Source organism: Colobus angolensis, unplaced genomic scaffold, assembly GCF_000951035.1.
Source record: "Colobus angolensis palliatus isolate OR3802 unplaced genomic scaffold, Cang.pa_1.0 Scaffold28, whole genome shotgun sequence".
NCBI lineage: Eukaryota > Metazoa > Chordata > Mammalia > Primates > Cercopithecidae > Colobus > Colobus angolensis.
The window spans coordinates 7,697,704-7,714,493 of NW_012116043.1; the positions used below are offsets into that span (position 1 = coordinate 7,697,704).

Below are 16,790 nucleotides of genomic sequence, written 5' to 3' on the forward strand. Positions count from 1 at the left end.
GCCAGGAGGAAAGCCCAGGGGACCCAAACTTCTGCGGGCTGCACAGGACGCCGCTGACCTCGGGAGCCCGGGAGGACGCGCTTCCCAGGAGCCACAGGTGTGCCTCGTTAGCAGGAAACGCGGTACCCGTGGGCCCTGCGCACACCCCGCCCACGGGGTAAATCAGGACCTAAATTCGGTCAAGGAAGCGCACTCCCATTCACCAGGGCCCTGGATCAGACCCCGGTCAGGGCAGGGTCGAGGGCAGAGCTGCCCTGCAGAGCAAGGCATCCTTCGGCTGTGGGGCATCAGCGCCTGGCACAGAAACCCCACTTGGGAGGCTGAGCTGGAAGGATCACTTGGGCCCAGGAGTTCAAGACCAGCCTGGGCAACAAAGCAAGACCCCATCTCTTTTTTTTTTTTTTTTGAGACGGAGTCTCGCTCTGTCGCCTGGGCTGGAGTGCAGTGGCTGGATCTCAGCTCACTGCAAGCTCCGCCTCCTGGGTTCACGCCATTCTCCTGCCTCAGCCTCCGGAGTAGCTGGGACTACAGGCGCCAGCCACCTCGCCCGGCTAGCTTTTTGTATTTTTTTTTAGTAGAGACGGGGCTTCACCGTGTTAGCCAGGATGGTCTCGAACTCTTGACCTCGTGATCCACCCGTCTCAGCCTCCCAAAGTGCTGGGATTACAGGCTTGAGCCACCGCGCCCGGCCCACAAGACCCCATCTCTACAAAAAATTTAAAAATGAGCTGGCCATGGTGGTGTGCACCTGTAGTCCCAGTTACCTGGGAGGCTGAGACAGGAGGATCACTTGAGCCTGGGAGGTTGAGGTTTTGATGAGCTGTGGTCGTGCCACTGCACTCCTGCCTGGGTGACAGAGTGAGATTCTGTCTCTTAAAAAAAAAAAAAAAATTCCACCCACAGCAGGGGCTCTGGTTTCCTGGGTGCCCCTTTGATGACAGCTCCTAAAGTCACCTGTCTCCCTCCCGTTTCCCTCCAGAGGCCTCCCAGCAATGCCAGTTTGACTCTCTGTCCTGCCTGCCCGGCAGAGGGCTGTCCCCACCTCCTTTGAAATCTTTCTTTGCTCACTGTTTTCTCTTCCAGCTGCTTAGATCGACCCTGGCCCAAAGGGTTAAGAGCTTGGACCTCGGCTTCAGGGGCACCTCTGCCCAGAACCAGCCCCACAGGCCCCAGGTCCAGGGCAAGCCCCCGCACTGGCTGGCCAGGGCCACCCTCAGCGCGCTAGTGAGCAGATGGTTGCTTTTCAAGGTTCTATGTTCTCCTACCTGGGGCTCAGGGTCTCCACAGCTTTGCTCCCTGACTCTGACAATCTGGGGCCTTCCTTCCTCCTGCCTGGAGGCTGGTCCTGCCTAGAGAACCCCTTCTAGCCCACTGGCCCTGCCTGGCCCACCCTCCCTGCCCAGGGGTCACTCCCTGAGGCCTGCAGGACCCAGTTCCTATTCCTGAACTGCCTCCTTGGCCAACCTGGCCTCCTGCTGGAACTCAGGAACCTCCCAGGTGGCCAGGCCCCTCCCCAAGACCCCCAACACTCATAGGGTGAGGCTGTCAGAGAGTGGGCCTCTGTGCAGATGAGAGACCACCACCCCTCCCCGGACCACCCAGGAGAGGGTGAGACACAGACTGGGGGACAGGGGTGTTTATTACCCACGGTCAGTCACATGACATGAATTACCACCCCTGCCCTCATCAGACTTTACGAAGAGCTGAGAGGCCTCCGGGCCAGCTCCATGGCCCAGCCCCACCGCCTGCCCAACACCGGGACCCTGGGCCTCGTCATTCTGACCCCAGCCCTGCTCCTGACCTCTGACCTCAAGGAAAAGACAGACCCCACCAAGGGCCTGTCCCACTGGGTCTTCATGCCGGGGCACCAGGGCCCCCGGGAGCACAACTGAGGTGTCCCTGAGTGTCACTCAGTCCCCCCCACAACCCCGCCCCCAGGAGGCCAGGGCCACTCAGGTGAGGAGCATGAGGCACAGTGGTGAGGAGACAGAAAGGCCCAGAGGTGGAGCTGCCAGTGGTCGGAGGGCCTCATTCCCTGCGATCTGATCCGGGTGGCAGCACTGAGCCCGTCGGCCAGTCCAGGGGGCCGGGGCCCCAGGGAGCCCCCGCCGGGCCACCCAGTCTCTGAGCCGGGGTCAGGGTGGAGGCCCTGGCTCCCACGCCTTCCCGCAGTCCTCGGGCAGCCCGCCACGGGCTCAGCTCCGGTAGCTCCTGAGCAGGTGCCCGGCGATCACCAGCCGCTGGATTTCGCTGGTGCCCTCGTAGATCTCAGTGATACGGGCATCGCGGTAGTGCCGTTCTGCTGGCATCTCTGTCACGTAGCCCATGCCGCCCAGGATCTGGATGGCCTGAGACAAGAACGGGCTCAGGAGGGAGAAGAACCCGGCGTGGGGAAAGCTGGAGAAGCGGCAGCTGCCCCCTCAGGGCTCACCGCGGACACTCACCTGGTGGCTGATGGCGGTCGCAGCCTCCGAGGCGGCCAGCTTGGCCATGGCTGCCTCCTAAACATGGGGGTACAGTCAGAGCCTTCCCTTGAGGGGACCCCCCCAACCCCTGCTCACAGCGCCTCAGCAGGGGAGGCCTGTAGAACCTCCCCATGGGGCAGTAAACCCCAGGCCCACACCTCTAACCCACGGGGCCGAGGGGCAGAGACCCACCCCAACCTCTCCCCTGTCCCTGGGCCCACCACATTCTGGGCCATGGCTCGGGGACCCCTGTGGGCACCTTGATGAAAGGCTTCTTGTTATCCTTCAGCATGGCAGCGCGCCAGGTCAGCAGCCGGGCACTCTCCAGGGCCAGGGCCATGTCTGCCAACTTGAACTGCAACAGCCCCACCCCACACCACAGGTCAGCAGCTGCCCCTCCAGGGACAGGAGGGAGGGGAAGGAGGATGGAGAGCAGTCAGGAGGCCACACGTCCCACCCGCTGTCCAGCCTCTAGGCCCAGCTCCTAAAGCTGCCATTACCTGGATGACCTGGAGCTTGGTGAGGGGCGCCCCGAAGGCCATGCGATTCTCAGCGTAGTTCACAGCACAATCGAGAGCGGCCTGGGCAATGCCCAGGGCCTGGGAGGCGATGCCAATGCGGCCCATGTCCAGGGTTTGCTGTGGGGACTGCCCTGGTCAGTGGCCCGCCAGCCGGGGGGCGAGCCTGGCCCCAAGGTGCCATCCCCACCGCCGGGCTCACCATGGCTATCTTGAAGCCCATCCCCGGCTCCCCCAGGATGCTGTCCTTGGGGATGCGACAGTCCTCAAAGATGAGGTTGGCCGTGGATGAGCCCCGGATGCCCAGCTTGTCTTCCTTCTTCCCCAACGTGAGCCCCGGCGTTGGCATGGGGACCAGGAAGGCACTGATGCCCTGAACGGAGAGGCGGGTGGTTTTCTCAGAGCTGCCCCTCAGCCACACCCTCACACCAGCACATCCAACACCAACCCGGTCCCCTCCCAACCTCCCTCGGAAGCTCAAGCCCTGACACCCTCTGCCAGCTTCTGGGGAAGGTGCAGACTTCAGTGGCAGCTGGGGAGGGACAGGGACAGCCCACTTGCCCTAGAGCAAAAATAGGCCCAGTCGGGCCGAGGAGAGAAGGCTCTAGAAACTGAAATGATGGCAGCCCAGGATCTGGCTGAACCCCTCTCTGGAATGCCCACCTTGTTTTGCAGGGCTCTGTCTGTGCTGGCAAAGACCACGGCAGCCGAGGCCTCCCAGGCATTGGTGATCCAGGCTTTGGTGCCATTCAGGACCCATGAGTCGCCCTCGGCCCGGGCGGTGGTGGACGCGGCTCCTGCATCGCTACCGTTTCCTGCCCAGAGACTCAGGGCTCAGTGCAGGCCCCACGCCACACAACCTGAGGGCACCAGCCTCACTCGCTCCACACCCTCTGCTGGTGGGCATGAAACCCTATGACTCGGGCTCCAAAGATGAGGGTCCCAAAGCTCTCAGTGACGGGCTCAGAGGGCAAAGGGGGTGTGCAGGAGTTGGGCGTCTTAAACCAGGGGACCCCGAAGGCAATTTTCCTCCCAGCGCCGTGGTGGCAACAGTGCTCACCCCACCAGCCACACGGGGAGCCTCCCCCTGGCCTCTGAAGCAGTGGGCAGTTGGCCCAGCGCCTTCCTCTCCTACCCTCTGGGCCTGTCGCCCTAACGACAGGGCAGGTACCTGGTTCGCTGAGGGCAAAGCAGCCAATTTTGTCACCACTGGTGAAAGGCGTGACCCACTTCTGCTTCTGCTCCTTGGAGCCAAACTTCAAGATGGGCCCCAGGTAGAGAGACTGGGGGGACAGCAGGGAGCGGTCGGAGGCCCCAGGCCCAGGTACATCCTGCCCACCTGCGGGCTGCACCTCAGGGCCTGTTCTCCCCAGGGCCTAGCCAGTAGGACCAAGGCCTGTGACGTCTCCAGAGAGATCAGGCCTGGGAGCCGAGGCCAGAGTCGGCCCGCTCACAGGAGCCTCCCTCCGCCCATGTGTCCCAGGGGCCTGGGGCGGGGGGGCTCACGTTGTTGACACTCATGATGACTCCAGTGGAGGCGCAGCCGCGGCTGATCTCCTCCATGGCGATGGCGTAGGCCAGGTAATCAAGGCCGGCACCGCCAAGCTCCTCGGGCACGTCCATGGCCAGAAGCCCGAGCCCGCCCATTTTCTTCACCTGGGCACAGGGAAGGACAGCACGGCGTGGGCAGCTGCTGGGGGTGAGTCCACCCTCCCCAAGCCCAAACCCTCCTGCCCCCGAGGCAGTGCCTGCAGAAATTCAGGCCATGTGACCCCAGCCACCCACAGGGGATCCCCAAGTCCAGATGCTGAAGACCCATTCCCACTGAGGTCTGTATGACGGCACTACTCATTCAAGCTGTCCTGCCCCCGCCTGACGCCCGTTCCCCGCTCCGTCCACAGCCACGGCAGCGAGCAGGCAGAAGGCACAGGATGCTTTCAGGGAACTCAGAGGTAAAGAGCAGGACAGCGTAAGCCACATTGACCTTCATCCAGTCCCCTGTGCACATCCACACACCACACACTCCCCACCACAGGGCCTCTGCACATGCCGCCTCCTATCCGTCAGCTGGTTATCGCCCCTCCTCTCCTTCTGATCGCAGCTCAGGCCTCACTGCTTTGGGCTGCCACCCCCAGCCTCGCTGAGTCAAATCCTTCAGTCCCTCTCCTGCAGCACCTCTGTGGCTGGAATTTCTCAGGGATGAACGTGCTTCTCTGGATTAAGGTCTTTTGCCCTCACCATGAGGGCAGAGACTGTGTGGACTCTTGCTCACTGCTACATGCCCAAGGCCAGTGAGAGAATGAATGAAGGCTAAGAGCTTGGGACTCTGAATTCTGAGGAATAACAATATTAAGAGCGGGCCAGGAGCAGTGATCACACCTGTAATCCCAGCACTTTGGGAGGCCAAGGTGAGGGGATTGCTTGAGGCCAGGAGTTCAAGACCAGTCGGGGCAACATAGCAAGACCCCATCTCTACCAAAAACAAAACAATAGTATTATTACTCTCAGGTGAGTAATATGGGAAATGTGGGCCACAACAGAATCTACCTAACTTCGAAAAGGAACAAGTAAAACCACTTACCTCTGGGAGAGCAGGGAGAGGGACGGGGACAGGGAGGGGAACCGTTGCTTTTCACCAGCCCTTTTATACAATTTCACTCCTGCAACCATGTTATTTTATTTTATTTTATATTTTATTTTATTTTTGTGACAGAGTCTCGCTCTGTTGCCCAGGCTGGAATGCAATGGTGTGATCTCAGCTCACTGCAACCTCTTCCTCCCAGGTTCAAGCAATTCTCTGCCTCAGCCTCCCGAGTAGCTGGGATTACAGATGCCCAGCACCACGCCCAGCTAATTTTTGTATTTTTAGTAGAGACGGGTTTTCACTACCTTGGCCAGGCTGGTCTTGAACTCCTGACCTCGTGATCCACCCACCTCGGCCTCCCAAAGTGCTGGGATTACAGGCGTGAGCCACCACACCTGGCCTCAACCATGTTCTTATACTACAGTGACTTACATAAATAAGAAGGTTTGCTAATATGTTCTTGTTTTTCTACAATGAATGTTACTCCTGTGAATATAAAAGTTTTACCTTCTTCTTCCCCAAAACGGTACTCACCTCAAAGGACCGTTCGGAGGCCTGACTGAGATAATATACGTGAAACACAGAGCTCAGCACCTGGCCCAGGCTGAGTTATTGGTGGACAGCATTTATCATCAAGTGGCTGCCAAGTTCCTTTTTTTTTTTTTTAGGACTGAGTGCGGTGGATTACACCTGTAATCCCAGCACCTTGTTTTGTTTTTTTTTTTTTTTTTTGAGACAGTCTCGCTTTGTCACCCAGGCTGGAGTGCAGTGGCGTGCTCTCAGCTCACTGCAACCTCCACCTCCTGGGTTCAAGCAATTCTCCTGCCTCAGCCTCCCAAGTAGCTGGGATTACAGGCGCCCGCCACCACGCCCGGCTAGTTTTTATATTTTTGGTAGAGACTGGGTTTCACCACGTTAGCCAGGCTGTTCTCAAACTCCTGACCTCAGGTGATTCACCTGCCTCAGCCTCCTAAAGAATCTCAGCACTTTGGAAAGCCAAGATGGGTAGATCATTTGAAGCCAGGAGTTCGAGAACAGCCTGGCCAACGTGGTGAAAACCATGTCTCTACAAAAAATATAAAAATTAGCCAGGCGTCGTGGCAGACTCCTGTAATCCCAGCTATTCAGGAGGCTGAAGCAGGACAATCACTTGAACCCAGGAGGAAGAGGTTGCAGTGAGCTGAGAGCACGCCACTGCACTCCAGCATGGGTGACACAGCGAGACCGTCTCAAAAAAAAAAAAAATTATTGTTTTTTAGAGACAGGGTCTCACTATGTTGCCCAAGCTGGTATCGAAATCCTGGCTCAAGTGATCCTCCTGCCTCAGCCTCCCTCATGCTATTAAGAGGCACGAACCACCACACCGAGCCTGGTTCTTACTTTGATAATAACATATGGAAAAGAGGGGGCACCTAGGAGCCTGCAGCACTTCCGTGACAATCCGTGTGTCCCTCTGTAAAACTGCTTGATTCCTCCTTGAACTGTCCCCATGGGAAACTCGCTTGTGAGACTCTAAGCACGGGGCAGGCCGTCCTCATGTCTGAGTCTCCCACGCGTACCACATGTGGGGCATAAACGTGTATGCTGAGAGGCTTGAGCTATGACCCCTGCAAGTGCACATCAAGCTCTGTGGACCCCAGGCAGACGCTGTGCTGCAGTCAGAGGGCAGAGAAGCTGGGAAGGAGACGGCCAGTGTGTGGAAGGCAGCATGACAGCAACCCCCCAAGATGTCCCCATCCCAATCCCAGGCCCCGTGAGTATGTTCCCTTCCGTGGCAACAGGGACTTTCTGCACATAAGTGAAGCATCTGGAGATGTGAGGGTTATTCTGGAAGATCAGAGTAGCCCAGTGTCATCACAGGGTCTTTGTAAGGGAAAGACAGACACAGACTCAGAGAAGGAGAGGTGACGATGGAAGCAGAGCCAGGAACTCTGGCAAGAAGGAATGCAGGCAGCCTCTAGAACTGGAAAAGACAGGAGCGGATTACCCCAGAGCCTCCAGAAGGAACTCAGTCCTGCCAATGCCTTGATTTAGCACTGTGGGACCCACACTGGATTCCTGACTCAGGCTGAGTAACTGGTGAACGGCATTTATCATCAAGTGGCTGCCATGATTTTGTTTTGTTCTTTCAATTTTATTTTTGATAGAGATGGGGTCTTGCTATGTTGCCCAGGCTGGTCTTGAACTGTCAGAGAATATATCTGTATTGCTTTAAGCCACAGGGTTTGTGGTTATTTGTTACAGCAGCAATAGGAAACTCATCCACAGTGACAAATGGGAACTCAGAGCTACCAGAGAGGTATCATTTTGAGAATTACTAAAAAGAAGATCATTCTGTGGCCACCACACACCTGGGGAGAGGGGCCTGCTCAGAACAGGCACCATTTCAGCAGGCAGGAAACAACTAGGGAAGGAGGAAGTCCAAGGGAGAGAGTGCTTTCTGCTGCATTTCACTAGGAAGAGGACCTGGAGATGCAGACCTGCGGCAGCACAAACGTGGCCTCTGAACAGAACACTTTTCTAGCCCACACTTCAGAGTACTTTGCCAGGCGCGGTGGCTCACGCTTGTATTCCCAGCACTTTGGGAGCTGAGGCGGGTGGATCACCTGAGGTCAGGAGTTCGAGACCATCCTGGCCAACATGGCAAAACCCCGTCTCTACTAAAAATACAAAACATTAGCTGGGCGTGGTGGTGGATGCCTATAATCCCAGCTACTTGGGAGGTTGAGGCAGGGGAATCACTTGAATCTGGGAGGCAGACGTTGCAGTGAGCTGAGATCGCACAGTGCACTCCAGCCTGGGCAACAGAGGGAGACTCTGTCTCAAAAAAAAAAGGCTGGGTGCAGTGGTTCATGCCTGTAATCCCAGCACTTTGGGAGGCCAAGGCAGGCAGATCACGAGGTCAGAAGTTCGACACCAACCTGGCCAACATGGTAAAACCCCATCTCTACTAAAAATACAAAAATTAGCCAGGCGTGGTGGTGGGCGCCTGTAATCCCAGCTACTTGGGAGGCTGAGGCAGGAGAATCGTTTTAACCCAGAAGGCAGAGATTGCAGTGAGCCGAGATCATGCCACTGTACTCCAGCCTGGGCAACAGAGCGAGACTCTGCCTCAAAAATAAAACTATTTTATTAAGGAACACCTCTGCTGCCGGACAATACATGCTAGAAATACGCAGGTCTCCAGCTACTCAGGAGGAGGATGGGGCAGGAGAATCACTTGAGCCCAGGCATTCAAATTCAGCCTGGCCAACATGGTGATACCCTTGTTTCTAAAAGAAAATTTTTTAATTAAAAAAAAATTTTAAAAAGGGTGTGGTAGCTCAGGCCTGTAATCTCACCACTTTGGGAGACAGAGGTAGGAGAATCACCTGAGTCCGGGCGTTTGAGACCAGCTTCACCAACATGGCGAGACCCCATCTCCACAAAAAATTAATAAAAATAAAAATAAATGAGCCCGGCATGGTGGTGGACACCTGTGGTCCCAGCTACTGCAGGAGCTGAGGCATGAGGATCGCTTGAGCCCAGGAGGTCGAGGTTGCAGTGAGCCGTGTTTGTGTCACTGCACTCCAGCCTGGGTGACAGTGAGGCCCTGTCTCAAAAAAACAAAAACAAAACAAAAATGAATATGCAGGTGTCCAAGACTCACGGTCAGGCCTGCGCATGAACCTCACCGAAAGCCTCTTTCTCTAGCCTGCCAGCGAGACAGAATGAGGCTAAACAAGCTCAAACCGCCCCACCCTCCAAGAACCTTCAGATCTCCCTGGACATAGAGACACGCCCTCCTTTTCACCCCAGAGCTTGTTGGTATAAAACCCTGGAATAAATGGCGCATGAGCCAATCGCTTTGTAACTCCATCTCATCCCCAGAAACACAGTGGGAACCCAAATTCCCAGAAGGAAAGTAAAAGGATGAAACTCTCCTAGGTGCATTCAGTTCCTCATACTCACCTAAAATGCTTGGTCACACATCCCAACAGGTAGCAAAGTGAGGATGACCCCATATTCCTCTTACAAATGAGGGAATTCACACAGAAAGGGTGTGTGGCATCAGTGGCTAGGTCTAGCCCACCAGGAGGCAAGACAGAACCCCAGCCTCCTCCTTTCTACACAGCACCGCCTCCCTCTGGCTAAGGCAACACTTCTCAACCAGCTAGAATCAAAAGTTGTAGGAATTCACAATTCCCACACCCAAAGGACCTCACTAGCATATACCGTCACCCTCAATTTTCACCCAGCTCCTGTCCTCCCTCCTTTCTCACCATCAGCATTTTCTTTTACAGCATCTACCAGCCAGGCGTGGTGGCTCACACCTGTAATCCTAGAACTTTGGGAGGCCCAGGCGGGCAAATCACAAAGTCAAGAGTTCGAGACCAGCCTGGCCAACATGGTGAAACCCTGTCTCTACTAAAAATACAAAAATTAGCTGGGTATGGTGGTGCGTGCCTGTAATCCCAGCTACTTGGGAGGCTGAGGCAGGAAAATTGCTTGAACCCAGGAGGCAGAGGCTGCAGTGAACCGAGATGGTACCACTGTACTGCCTGGGGACAGAGCGAGACGCCGTCACACACACACAAAAATAATTTAAAAAATAGGCCGGGCGCGGTGGCTCAAGCCTGTAATCCCAGCACTTTGGGAGGCTGAGATGGGTGGATCACGAGGTCAGGAGATCGAGACCATCCTGGCTAACACGGTGAAACCCCGTCTCTACTAAAAATACAAAAAACTAGCCAGGCAAGGTGGCGGGCGCCTGTAGCCCCAGCTACTCGGAGAATGGCGGGAACCTGGGAGGCGGAGCTTGCAGTGAGCTGAGATGGAGCCACTGCACTGCAGCCCAGGCAACAGAGCGAGACTCCGTCTCAAAAAAATAAATAAATAAATAAAAAATAAAGCATCTACCTCTGTCTGTGAAAGACATGGCCGTTCTGCTCACTCCCACTCCAGTGTTGAGACAGCAAATTTCAAAAGAGAGGAGTGCCGATCTGGGGCAGCACATGAGAGCACAGCCTTCTCCACCCCATCCCAGAGCCTGGACACAGTCACCTCACCCCATTTTATCAGCGGTGACAGGGGCTGTTTCCCAGGCTTTCTCACTCTGAAATTCATCTCTAGATTTCAGGCAACATACTGTGGCCAGTCACAGCAACATTCTAGAAAAAAAACTGGGGACAAAAGCAATAACTGTGGTGATGTGCACTCATTAAACAAAAAAGAGACAGGGAGACCAGCACCGAGGGAAGGAAAAAGGGGTGGCAGGAGATGGAAGAGACAAGATAGGCAAAAAGAAGAAACCCAAAATATAATTAAGCGGTGGCTCACGCCTGTAATCCTAGCACTTTGGGAGGCCGAGGCAGCCAGGTCACCTGAGGTCAGGAGTTCAAGACCAGCCTGGCCAACATGGTGGAACCCAGCCTCTACTAAAAATACAAAAATTAGCTGGGCGTGGTGGCAGGCGCCTATAGTCCCAGCTGCCTGAGAGGTTGAGGCAGGAGAATAGCTTGAACCTAGGAGACAGAGGCTGCAGTGAGCCAAGATTACACTACTGCACTCCAGCCTGGGGGACAGAGTGAGACTCCATCTCAAAAAAAAAGAAGAAAAGCAGCCCAGGGAAAAAAAAATGGGTTCGAGTTTGTCCGTCGTTTCTGACCTGTGTAAATTGATGGTAATTGACTAACAGCAGCCAGGCTCACCCCAATCCCAATATTTTAGTATTTTCTACAGAGTGAGGCCTGACCTTCAGAGCTATATCAAGGGGTGGCCTCCTAGAGCCCCCTGCAATGGTCACTCTTGGTTCCTAGTGTCTGTGACCCAGCAACCCGGACCTGCACCCTGAGAAGAGGCAGCAGCCCTGATGAGGCTGAGCCTGGTGGTCTCCAGACTTCCAAGAGAAACCGTAAGAAAGGGTATAAGACCCCTTTCCCAGCAGTGACAAAGCAAGCCTGCAGCACCTACTGCCTTCATATCTGGGAAACAGTTAGTGGGTTCCTCATATAAAAACAATGTTTTAAGTCCTTTTTAAAACTCACTTTTCAGGCCAGGTGCGGTGGCTCACACCTGTAATCCCAGCACTTTGGGAGGCCGAGGCGGGCAGATTGCCTCAGCTCAGGAGTTTGAGACTAGCCTGGGCAACATGGTGAAACCCCATCTCTACTGAAATACAAAAAATTAGCCGGGCGTGGCAGCATGCTACTCAGGAGGCTGAGGCAGGAGAATTGCTCGAACCCAGGAGGCGGAGGCTGCAGTGAGCCAAGAACGCGCCACTGCACTCCAGCCTGGCAACAGAGCAAGACTGTCTCAAAAAAATTTTTAAATAAAAAATAAATTAAAATTAAAATTAAAAAAAAAAACAGACAAGAAGAGGCCAGAGAGGTCTGACTTTTCACAAAACATTAACTAAACAGCTATCTACTACTGAGTGTTTACACTGATTATCTTACTAGTGCTGGATATCTTACTAGGTCAGAGTGTAAGGCAGTAACGTCTTCAATGCGCAGCTGCAGACAGACTGAATGCAAATGGAAGAAGACAACGGCACGGGAGGGAGTGCGCTCATGGGAAACTCAGGGCAGAAAACAGCTCAAGCAGGCTGGGCGCGGTGGCTCACGCCTGTAATCGCAGCACTTTGGGAAGCCAAGGCGGGCAGACCACCTAAGGTCAGGAGTTCAAGAGCAGCCTGGCCAACATGGAGAAACCCCGTCTCTACTAAAAGTACAAAAACTAGCGGGGTGTGGTGGCAGCCGCCTGTAATCCCAGCTACTGGGGGCTGAGGCAGGAGAATCACTTGAACTCAGGATCCTGGCAGAGGGTGCAGTGAGCCGAGATTGCGTCACTGCCCTCCAGCCTGAGCAACAGAGCGAGAGTCCATCTAAAAATAAATAAATAAATAATAAGTAAATAAAAAAGAAAACAAATCAAGCAGGCTGCAGCTGATGAGCTCCATGACCTTGGGTACATTATTTACCTTGCTCACCAGTCTGAGTCCATGGGGTATATAATAATAGTACCTTTGGCCGGGCATGGTGGCTCACACCTGTAATCCCAGCACTTCGGGAGGCCAAGGCAGGCAGACCACCTGAGGTCAGGAGTTTGAGACCAGCCTGGCCAACATGGTGAAACCCCGTCTCTACTTAAAATACAAAATTAGCTGGGCATAGTGGTGTACGCCTGTAATCCCAGCTACTTGGGAGGCTGAGGCAGAAGAATCACCTGAACTCGGGAGGCGGAGGCTGCAGTGAGGCGAGGTCGCACCATTGCACTCCAGCCTGAGCCACAAGAGTGCAACTCCGTCTCAAAAACATTATTAAATAAGAATAGTACCTTCACCTCACAGGACTGTTGTGAGGAACAGATGGGATAACCCATCTCAAGAACAGGGCCTAGCGCATGCCAAGCACCCTAAAAGCACTATTAGAATGAGCACAGTGGCTGGCACACAGCAAGCAACTGACCATCCACCACATATTACTATTGTTCCAGAAGTTAAGTACTGGCTACTGGCCACAGGCTGGACAAGGGAAACTTCCAGAGCATTTTCTGGGTTCCAGGCCCTGCTTTGGGGTTCCTCTACCGGAGTCCAAGCGCCGCTGTCCCTGCCACCACTCATCCAGGAACAGAGGCAGACCGCCATCATGGGCTGCTGAGGTTGCATTCTCACCTGAGCCGCTGGGAAGAGATGTTCCTTATCCACCTGGGCTGCAATGGGAAACAACTCCTTCTCTGCAAAGTCCCGGCATGTCTGGAGCAACATCTGGTGTGTCTCAGGCAGTTCCACAGACTGGTAGATGGTGTGTAACTGCCGCCAGGCCCTAGGACAGAGAGCTGCCAGCAAGGGCAGAAGTGAGTGGAAGGGGAGGCAGGAGGTCTCAAGGAATCCTAGTGACCCACTAACTCAGTGGTTCTCCACCAGGGAGGATTTTGCCCTCCAAGGGACATCTGGCAATGTCTGGAGCCAGTTTTAGTAGTCTCACCTAGAGGAGGGGAATGCTATTGGGACCCAGTGGATAGGGGTCCGGGATCCCTGCTGTACATCCTACAGGGCAGAGGACAGCCCCCACAACAAAGAACTGTCAGCCCAAAATGTCCATGGCTGCCACTGAAAACCCCCTACTAACTGAATGCTTAGTATACTCACTAGACATTTCCATACACGACATCCTTCAGTCCTCAGTATAATACCAATAGTAATAAGACTTCAGCTCTGTGACCTTAGGCAAGGCTTTTAAACGTCACTGAACCTTCGTTTCTATAACAAGTGGAGGAAAATAGTATTCCGCTCCTGGGACTGCAAAGATTAAAGAAAGCCTAACTAGCACTTAACACAGTTCTCAGTAGCGTTCGTCTTGTAATTCAGGCCAGGCAAAGGAAGCTCTGGCTATATGTGTCACGGCTGCTACAGCTGGAGACATGTAAGATGGGAAAGGTACTGTATTAACCAGCAAGAACGAACATTTGTGGAGCACCTGTTAGACGCCAGGCATGAAGTACTTTACATACCCTGTGATTTAATCCTTCCAACAACTCTGATATTCTCTGTGGGCATTTTACACAAGGGCCAACTGAGGCTGAGAGGGGCTGTCTCGCCCAAGGTCACAGATGCGGGTCTGGTTCAATCCCAGGCCTGGCTCCGGAAGGACGCACCCTGAACCTCTAGTGGGGGTGAAATGAGGGGAGGGAGATATGGATGCAGCCCTGAGAACTGGGCTGGTGGCTGGGGTCAATCGGGGGGCTAGGGGTCTGCGCAGGAATCGGGGACGCCTAAAGGGCCGGGCTGGTCCGGCGCGAGGAGCAGCAGAACTGGGGCAAAGGCCGTGAACGCTCCCGGAGCGGGGCTCCGCCTGCCAGCGGCTCGGATAGAGCCGGCCACCAGGACCTCCGCCCGCTGGGCCAGGCGCGGGCCGCAGCCCCGCCGTGCGGAGCGCGAGCGCACTCACCTCTGCGGACAGGGCCAGAGGCCCGGGCGAACAGCGCGGCGGCCATGGGCGGCAAACACTGCCCCAGGCTTCACGACCTCCCGCGGCGAGCGCGCTGTTCCGGACGGCTGGGGGGCGGGACTCGGGGCAGAGGCCACGCCCGTAGGGCCTCGGGGGCGGGGCCTCCAGTGGGTCCCTCCCAAGGCAATGAACCGACGCTCGACTGCGCGCGTGGTTGGTCAGCTGGCTGTTCGTGCCCTCATTTGTTAATCAAAATATTAACAAGACAAAGCTAAGGATAGAGCTTCGCAGAAAGGCCAGAGGTCTTTAAAAAATAAATAAGATAGCGATCTTCAGCTTAAAACTTTGTTGGCTTTGTCGGCGGGCCCATCCCTCCTAAAATCCAATTCTATGGCTTAAAAAGCCAAGACCTGCCTTGGCTATCAGGGCCCATGCCCACCGTTCCCTGGTTATTGTTGCTCAGCTTAACCAGGCAGCTCTTCTCTAAGACCCTTAGCTGGTTCCTCTGTGCTCTTCTCTAAGACCCTTAGCTGGGCCTCTGTGATCACTGTTCCCTTTGTCTGGAACGCCCCCTCTTCATTCAGGTCTCATGGAGGCCTGCCCTGACCACACCAGGCCATTTCTCCCCCACTGGCTCTCTTTCGTTCTGTTTATTCAAGGCACTTTGCATCTGAAATTATCTGCTTCCCCCACTCGCTCCAAAAAGCTCAAGGACCTTGTCTTGTGTCTTGCTGCTACCCCTCTGTTCCACTTTAGTCCTGTCTGTCTCATTCCTGATTGGGGCAGAGCCCAGCCACACATTTGACCCCTAGCATCCTCATCAGGACGCCTTTGCCCCGCCCAAGAAACTACACTGATTTTACTTGTCCCATAAGGGTCTTCTCCTTTGCAAGTGTGATTCTGACTCCCATAGCCTCCTGGGCATCACCCACGCCCTCCCAGGAACCCAAATATCCCTCCAACTGCCTTTCTTTCCCAACACTCAGCCAGTCAGGATGTTCCCAGTATTGACCTATTTGCCAAAAATTCTGTCTATTCCTCTTGGAGGAAAGTGGAAACCTCAGTCACTACTTCCTAGAGGAAAGCCAATCAAAAGATGCAGCAAAGTCCTTAATGTGTTACCTTTTTAAATAATGCATTTAAAAGAACGCCTCTAAATTCTCAGTACTTTAAAGTCAAATGAATGGCTCCCATTGGCAAATGCTCTAAGGGCTTCCTCACCTTTCAGTCATCCCACCTAGGCACCAGCCCTGGGTGGAAGAAACGATGAAAAAGCAGGAGAAATGGGAGAAATGAGTGAGTTGTGTTTGTGAGCAAAGGCCAATAATTGCTTCAGTTGCCACAGAGCATCTAAATGAGACTCTTGAGAATTGTGACTGTAAATATGAATGTGAAATTTCATTTTAAAAGCATCCAAGTTTTCCAGTAGAGACAGAATCAGATAGTGGTTGCAAGAGGCTAAGGTGGGAGAAGGCATCTGGCTGCAAACACAAGGAACTCAGGAACTTTCTAAGTGGGTACAATGGAAATGTCCTATATCATGATTGTGATGGGTAGTAAGAGTCTTCATTCATCAAAATGCATCAGTACCCTTAAGTGAGGTAAATTTTACTGTAAAGTATTCCTTATAAGCCTACCTTTATGGCCAGGCACAGTAGCTCACACGTGTAATCCCGGCACTTTGGGAGGCCGAGGCGGGTTGGTCACCTGAGGTCAGGAGTTTGAGACCAGCCTGGCCAACATGGGGAAACCCTGTCTCCACCAAAAATACAGAATTAGCCGGGTGTGGTGGCACATGCCTGTAATCCCAGCTACTTGGGATGCTGAGGCAGGAGAATAACTTGAACCCAAGAGGCGAAGGGTGCAGTAAGCCACCACTGCACTCTTTTTGCCCGGGCTGGAGTGTGATGCCACCATCGTGCCATCGCACTCCAGCCTGGGCAAAAAGAGTGAAACACCATCTCAAAAAAAAAAAAAAAAAAAAGCCTACCTTTAAAATGTGCACGTAAACTTTCAATTTACAAAGCCACTCACCCTGGAAAAATACAAAGCAAAAATATTAAGCCTAAAGTCCAGTACAATTCCTCAATCACCCTAGAAGCCAGCTATACTCTAGTTAAACTACTTAAAGAAGGGCCACATAATAGCCAAAGTAAGAGAAACCTGGAGGCCCCACCCGCCCCTGCTCCCCTCAGCAACACAAGTGGCCCAACAATCAGGAGACAGGATGAGGGAGACGTACTGTGAAAATCTTTATTACTGTCTCTTGTGGCAAAATAACATTTTATACAAA

The 16,790-nt window shown here is 54.1% G+C and overlaps 1 protein-coding gene across 2 annotated transcripts; it reads right to left on the minus strand.

Annotated features, from left to right (window-relative positions):
- Positions 1-1,621: 1,621 nt before the first annotated feature.
- On the minus strand, positions 1,622-14,659 carry ACADS (acyl-CoA dehydrogenase, C-2 to C-3 short chain). 2 transcript variants are annotated; one of them, XM_011948541.1, is made up of 10 exons: positions 14,498-14,659; positions 13,222-13,385; positions 4,490-4,639; positions 4,155-4,266; positions 3,448-3,587; positions 3,186-3,356; positions 2,966-3,103; positions 2,725-2,820; positions 2,445-2,501; positions 1,622-2,348 (listed from the first exon to the last, which is right to left on the minus strand). In XM_011948541.1, exons 1-10 carry the CDS (start codon positions 14,541-14,543, stop codon positions 2,196-2,198), a joined length of 1,227 nt encoding a protein of 408 aa, XP_011803931.1. In that variant the 5' UTR covers positions 14,544-14,659; the 3' UTR covers positions 1,622-2,195. The 2 variants fall into 2 exon arrangements, with proteins under 2 accessions (XP_011803931.1, XP_011803930.1); XM_011948540.1 differs by lacking the exon at positions 3,448-3,587 and adding an exon at positions 3,647-3,798.
- Positions 14,660-16,790: the final 2,131 nt, after the last annotated feature.

Excerpts from the sequence above, each read along its gene's own strand:
- ACADS (XM_011948540.1), bottom strand. The coding sequence starts at position 14,543 with ATGGCCGCCGCGCTGTTCGCCCGGGCCTCTGGCCCTGTCCGCAGAG. Across the intron at positions 4,267-4,489 it reads TCATCATGAGTGTCAACAAC|TCTCTCTACCTGGGGCCCAT; the intron begins GTGAGCCCCCCC and ends CTGTCCCCCCAG. Across the intron at positions 3,799-4,154 it reads CTTTGCCCTCAGCGAACCAG|GAAACGGTAGCGATGCAGGA; the intron begins GTACCTGCCCTG and ends GTCTCTGGGCAG.